General features: G+C 35.8%; 1 protein-coding gene across 1 annotated transcript; it reads left to right on the forward strand.

Moving 5' to 3' along the window:
• The first annotated feature begins 1,442 nt into the window (after window positions 1–1,442).
• Window positions 1,443–6,594, forward strand: LOC145057563 (putative sucrose-phosphate synthase 1). Its single transcript, XM_079005429.1, has 11 exons — window positions 1,443–1,864; window positions 2,627–2,716; window positions 2,869–3,110; window positions 3,195–3,258; window positions 3,369–4,061; window positions 4,161–4,247; window positions 4,343–4,474; window positions 4,554–4,730; window positions 4,810–5,880; window positions 5,973–6,100; window positions 6,181–6,594. Exons 1-11 carry the CDS (start codon window positions 1,682–1,684, stop codon window positions 6,452–6,454), a joined length of 3,141 nt encoding a protein of 1,046 aa, XP_078861555.1. The 5' UTR covers window positions 1,443–1,681; the 3' UTR covers window positions 6,455–6,594.
• Window positions 6,595–6,941: the final 347 nt, after the last annotated feature.

Raw genomic sequence — 6,941 nt, forward strand, 5'->3', positions numbered from 1 at the left:
TCACCTGGATAACTTGAATACTCACATGACTGAAAATTAACATATCATCTGCAAAACAAAGATGAGTTAGTTTTTGTTTCCCGCACCTCCAATGATATTTGTGTTTTGGATTCTGTTGTATGCGCCTTTTGATCATAAGGTTAAAAACCTCCATGATTAAAGTGAAGAGATAAGGCGACAATGGATCACCCTGTCCGAGCCCCCTTTACCCCATGAAATACCCTTTATTTTCTCCATTAATGCTAATGGAGAAAGATGTGGTCGAAACACACTTCATTATCCATTGGATCATTCTATTGTGGAAGCCGAAACCCCATAGAATTTGTTCCAAAAAACTCCAGTTCACAGTATCATACGCTTTTTGGATGTCGACTTTAAGAGCACATCTGGGGCTGCTATGTTTACGAGTGTAACCTCGCATCAATTCCTGTGAAAGAAGGATATTATCAGTGATAGCTCTACCCGTAATGAAGGCTAATTGGTTCACATCAACCAAATTGTGAATAGAAGGGGTAATTCTGGTCACGATGATCTTTGTGATGCATTTTTATATGACATTGCAACAAGATATAGGGCGAAAGTCCTTCATGGTATTGGGGACTTCCACCTTTGGGAGGAGGGCTAAGATCGTATGATTAACAGCTTGTAAAAGCTGACCATTGAGAAATAATTCTTTGAATGCTTTGCATACTTCTTTCCCCTACTATATGCCATGCCTTTTTAAAAAAAGTAGAAGTGTACCCATCAGGTCCCGGAGCTTTATCATTCCCAATGTCAAACATGGCTTGTTTGATTTCCTCATCTTCAATTAGTCTAACCATCTAGTTAGCATCCTCATTCGTTAAGGTATTGTTGAAAAGGTCGTTGGGGGAGATTATAGGATCAACATCTATAGCTTTCCCAAGGAAATAAGAGAAATTAGCAATAGCAATATTTGCGACCATATCAGCCCCATGCATCACACCATCACCATGAGTAATGGAATTGATTTTATTTCGGCTTTGTCTCTCTTTAATGACTTTATGGTAATATTTAGTATTCCTGTCTCCTTCTTTAAGCCAATTAAGTTTCGCTTTTTGTCTTAGAAGGCATTCTTCTTCACATAAGGCTTTGATGAATTCTTCCAGTTACTTTGCATGCTTAACACTAACCTCTTCATTCTTCTTCACTAAGTTTTTTAATGCACAATATATTTGTAAGTTTTTATTTGTTATACATATTTAAATTATTATTTAATTCTGATGTTGACTTATTACAAATATTGATAAGATTGTCTCAACAATAGTTATTTATTGCTAATAATATTTAATATTTTCCACAAAAAAACGGTATAAGATATGAAATCGAGCCGACCCGACCCACCCGGTACCGACCCATTTAGAAAAGTTCTGGTAAACCAGATATGTTATCATGCACTAGCAACTCCCATGGCGAGTTCTCCGTACACCTGCGAAACTTTCTCCCATTACTCATGATTCCTCCCAATTCTTCGCTAAACGTTAGTCATTCATCTACAAACAGACACAACGAAATCTGAATATTGTCTCGGTTCACACATTTTCATAACGAATTCTCCTCATCAAACCTCAAACGAATAAGAAATTTACGAAAAACCTAACGCATCGAATTCATATACATCAATCGATGTGTAATTGAGGATTCAGGTGATTGAAATTTAAAAATGGCGGGAAACGATTGGATCAATAGTTACCTGGAAGCGATCCTGGATGTAGGTCCAGGGCTTGAAGACAAGAATTCGTCGTTGATGTTGAGGGAAAGAGGGAAATTCAGCCCCACTCGGTACTTTGTGGAAGAGGTTATCACGAAATTTGATGAGACCGATCTTCGTCGTTCTTGGGCCGTGGTAATGTAACCTAATTTTTTTTTCCTTCCATCGTTTAATTCCGCATGATAGGAATTCAAGTTTGCGTAATGATCAATCTTCTCAATTTGATCCAATTTTGCATATAATCTCTGGTTTCACACAAACTCGATACAGTATTAATCAAGGGTAGATATATTTAAGATTAATCGAGATATTTCTATTTAAACATTTGAACATCTAACTTGGAAGAATTTATCATTATCCAAATTTTAATACAAAGAAAAAAAAAAGGTGATTTCTTGGCTGACGATGTTTGTTTTAAAGCGATTATGTAATGCTCCATTCAATCAGTTTAATAATCAGCTTTAATAATATGTTGCTATGAATAGTGACACCTTCATCGTTTTGAAGTTTGAATAATCTATCTTCGATGATCTTATCTGTTTGATGAATTTTGATAATAAGAGTGCCTGATAACATTACTCGAATTTTGATATCATATGTAACTCAATAATTTTATCACTTTATGAATGGATAAAGTCATAAAATAAGTTATTTTTATATATTTCCAATAAATACCTTAATCATGTCTTTTGCTAAACAACAATTTGATAACCTTTAGTCATATCATCGATAATTTGGTTTAATACAATAATACTAGCTAAGCTCTTTGCAAAATATATTATTTAAAATCACAATTCACAAAGTTTATTTATTATGGAGATGATACTTGTATTTTGTTGATTTTAACCCGATATTATTTTGTCAAATATCATAACCCTATGTTCCAAATATTCATAGGCCTCGTCCATTCGGGATTCACAAGAACGAAACACAAGATTAGAGAATATGTCTTGGAGGATTTGGAACTTAGCACGTAGGAAGAAACAGGTTTTCTTTATCAATCATTATCTTTTATTTAGATCAATGTCTATCCGAGGAAAAATGTTCTCTTGCATATACAAATATGCAACACAACATTTCCTTGTAACTCCTAAAAACTATATTCTAAAAGAAGATTGTTTTATTTTCTTTATGTGTAGCTAGGTGAAGAATCTCAAAATAGAATGAAACAAGAAAAGGGACAAACAAATGTAATTCTCAAACCGTTGCTTGCTGATATTTCGAAAGAATTATCAGAAGGAGAGAAAGGAGATACAATAACCGAACTTTCACCAAAAGGCGTTAGCACGAAAGGTGGAATGAAAAGAATTAATTCAGTCGATGTGTTGAAAAACTTTGCTACTCAACAAAAGGAAAAGAAACTCTACATTGTATTAATAAGGCATGTATTTAATATATTCTTTTCTAAACTATAATTATAGTTTGTTTTATCTATTTTCTTAACTAAGAACCAAAATTTTTACAGTCTCCACGGTCTCATTCGTGGTGAAAACATGGAGCTCGGTCGTGACTCCGATACAGGTGGTCAGGTAAATTTTACCGAACACTTTTATACAAATAAATTTTTTAACAGTTAACAACTACTTTTACTTTTACTGATTGGTAATTTTATGTTGTAATAACAATTTTGATTTGTTAGGTTAAGTATGTAGTAGAATTAGCAAGGGCATTAGGTGCAATGCAAGGGATTTATCGAGTAGATTTGCTAACAAGACAAGTGTCAGCACCAGGCGTTGACTGGTCATACGGCGAACCAACAGAAATGCTAACTCCACTCAACGCCGACGACTATGAAACCGGCGAGAGCAGTGGGGCCTACATAATCCGAATACCCTTCGGTCCAAAAGACAAATACATCCCAAAAGAACACCTCTGGCCCCACATTCCCGAATTCGTCGATGGCGCTTTAGCCTACATCTTACAGATGTCAAAAGTTTTAGCTGACCAAATCGGCGACGGAAAACCAGTCTGGCCGGCGTCAATTCACGGTCATTATGCCGACGCCGGAAATGCTGCTGCTCTTTTATCAGGCACTTTGAATGTTCCGATGCTGTTTACTGGTCATTCACTTGGTCGCGATAAACTTGAACAGATTTTGAAACAAGGACGACAATCGAAGGATGATATCAATACGACTTATAGGATAATGAGACGGATTGAAGCGGAGGAGATAGCTGTTGATTCATCGGAAGTGATTATCACTAGCACTAGACAAGAGATTGACGAACAATGGGGTTTGTACGATGGGTTTGACCCTGTTTTGGAGAGAAAATTAAGAGCTAGGAACAGACGGAATGTGAGTTGTTTTGGTAGATTCATGCCTCGTCCAGTCGTAAGTTTCTTATTACTCGAAACGATTCTGATTAACTAGCTCGAATTTTGTTGATTAATTTTGCGTGATTAACTCGAATTTTGCTGATTAATGTCACAGGTAATACCTCCGGGAATGGAGTTCAAGCATATTGTTTCACACAAAGATGATCCAGTCGGAACTCCAGATCCACCTGTTTGGTCGGAGGTTTGTTAATGGCTAATAGTCGGAATCAATTTCTTATGCGACTGTGATTTGTGAAGAAGATGATGAAATATGAATGTCTGTTTTCAATTTGACAGATAACGAGGTTCTTTAGCAATCCACGCAAACCGATTATCCTCGCTCTAGCCCGACCCGACCCGAAAAAGAACTTGACCACTTTGGTGAAAGCTTTTGGGGAGAATCGATCATTGAGGGAGCTTGCAAATCTCGTATGTTTTCTCTGGTTTATCTCTTTGTTTATACGACGACGCTGGTTTCACTTTCATTTATTTTATGATTATTTTGCAGACATTGATAATGGGAAATCGTGATGGTATCGATGAAATGTCTCCCACAAATTCAGCGGTTTTACTTTCGATTTTGAAGTTGATTGACAAATACGATATGTATGGTCAAGTTTCATACCCAAAACACCATAAGCAATCCGAAGTTCCTGATATATATCGCCTAGCTGCAAGAACCAAGGTATTGTGTTTCTACTTTCTATGATTATGAAACTTATACTTGTATCTGACATTGTTAGCTTCTGTGAATTCGATTTTAGGGTGTGTTCATCAATCCAGCGTTCATTGAACCATTTGGTCTCACTCTGATAGAGGCAGCAGCGTATGGTTTACCAATGGTAGCGACTAAGAATGGAGGTCCTGTTGATATTCAAAAGGTTCTTGATAACGGATTGCTAATCGATCCACACAATCAGCAATCCATAGCAGACGCGCTTTTGAAGCTTGTAGCAGATAAACATCTATGGGCGAGATGCAAACACAACGGACTCAAAAACATTCATCTCTTCTCATGGCCGGAGCATTGCAAGAATTATCTAGCTCGCATCGCTTGTTGCAGACCAAGGCATCCGCAATGGGAAAGCTGCGCAGTAGGATACGAATACTCAGAATCACAATCACCTGAAGATTCACTACGAGATCTAAACGATTTGAAGATTTCATTAGATGGAGTGATAAACGATCAAGGAATTCTCGACATCTATCAGAAAGCCGACGTGAATTCCCCAACCTTCAAGCGAAAATTAAGCATCGGGAAAAAACTAGAAAGTTTGACCAAATTATCAGCCAAACTCGAGAAATCCGCTGCACATAAAGCCGAAACCCTAGCAAAAATCGCGTCTCAAGACAAACTCGAGTTTCCAGGAATAAGAAGGAAGAAATCTTTCATCGTTGTGGCTGTAGATTCCGGAATGACTAAAGAATTTCTGGAGCTTATAAAGATGATGATTGAGATTGCGAGAATGGAAAAGGGAGAATTCGTAGGGTTGATATTATCAACAGCTGCATCGATATCTGAAATACATTCGTTTCTGCAATCTGGTAAAATTGATCCATTGGAATTCGATGCTTTTATTTGCAACAGTGGTAGCGAGATCTACTATCCATTATCGTCATCGGGATTTGAAGGGAGTCCTAAGGAGCTTCCATTTGAGTTGGATTCTGAATACACTTCGCATATTGATTATCGTTGGGGAGGAGAACAGTTGATGAACACTTTACTTCACTGGGCTTCCGCCATTAGAGAACGGAAGAAAGATAAAGAACTGGTTGTCCCATGCGATTCAGGATCCATACATTGTTTTACATTCAGTATCAAAGATTCAGATCCAGTAAGTTATCATTTTTTTATTTTATTTTTTGTTTTACAAATATTTATATCTCATTATTTTATTTTATTTTTTGTTTTTTGGTTTTTTTACAGTTACCACCAATAAAAGACCTTCGTGAGTTTTTAAGAAAGCAAGTTCTTCGTTGCCAGGCTATTTATTGCCAAAATGGTACCAAATTGAACGTCATACCTTTAGTTGCTTCTCGAGCCCAAGCCCTAAGGTATATATTTGGTTTACAATTTAGTAAGTATAAACTTTGTTAATGTTATTATAAATTTATAATTGTCATTGTGTTTTCAGGTATTTGTACGTTAGATGGGGGGTAAATTTGTCAAACACTGTAGTTATTGTGGGAGAATATGGGGATACTGATTATGAATGTTTACGTGGTGGAATACATAAAACATTGGTACTAAAAGGAGTTTGCAATGAAGCCAAAAAGCTTCATAGCAATAGAAGCTATCCTCTTGAACATGTAATTACATGTGAAGGTCCTAATATCATTCATGTTGAGGAATGCAACAAGAATCAAGTAAATGAAGCAATTATGAAACTAGGAGTTTTGAAAGTGTAGTTTTTGACTCATGTTTCTAAAGGAAAATTGTTGCATAAAGGTTCTCATAGTTTAGTGCATATAAAATGAGGTTATTTGTTAACTGGATTTTTTTTGCTTGATTGATTATAAACGTATAATATAGGTTGTTAATTTTGTAACTATGTTCTTAGAAATGGATTTTTGTTTTTCTTTAATTCAAAGTACATTATATTTATGTGTAATCTTTGTTTTGTATTTGATAAAGTTAAATTAACAATGTATTATCGGGCTTAGCCCAGACAAGCCAAAACCATGTTTTTCATTAATGTAGGCGTTGTTTGTTTTTAAAGAGGTAAAACGTCTCTACTATGCTGATCACATCCACAAAATAAGAGTTGTATTAAACGTCTGCAACAGAAAGACAATTTGTCTTTTTAAGGTCAGCAAGCTGCTAAAATATATAAGTTTAAATAAATTGATTTTTTAAACTTAAAAGACTTTGTTTTGTCGGTTCTAGTTTAACAAC

The sequence above is a fragment of the Lactuca serriola genome, chromosome 6 (assembly GCF_051521515.1).
Source record: "Lactuca serriola cultivar US96UC23 chromosome 6, Lser_US96UC23_V15, whole genome shotgun sequence".
Taxonomy (NCBI): domain Eukaryota; kingdom Viridiplantae; phylum Streptophyta; class Magnoliopsida; order Asterales; family Asteraceae; genus Lactuca; species Lactuca serriola.

Excerpts from the sequence above, each read along its gene's own strand:
- LOC145057563 (XM_079005429.1), top strand. The coding sequence starts at position 1,682 with ATGGCGGGAAACGATTGGATCAATAGTTACCTGGAAGCGATCCTGGAT. Across the intron at positions 4,731-4,809 it reads GCCTAGCTGCAAGAACCAAG|GGTGTGTTCATCAATCCAGC; the intron begins GTATTGTGTTTC and ends ATTCGATTTTAG. Across the intron at positions 6,101-6,180 it reads TCTCGAGCCCAAGCCCTAAG|GTATTTGTACGTTAGATGGG; the intron begins GTATATATTTGG and ends TTGTGTTTTCAG.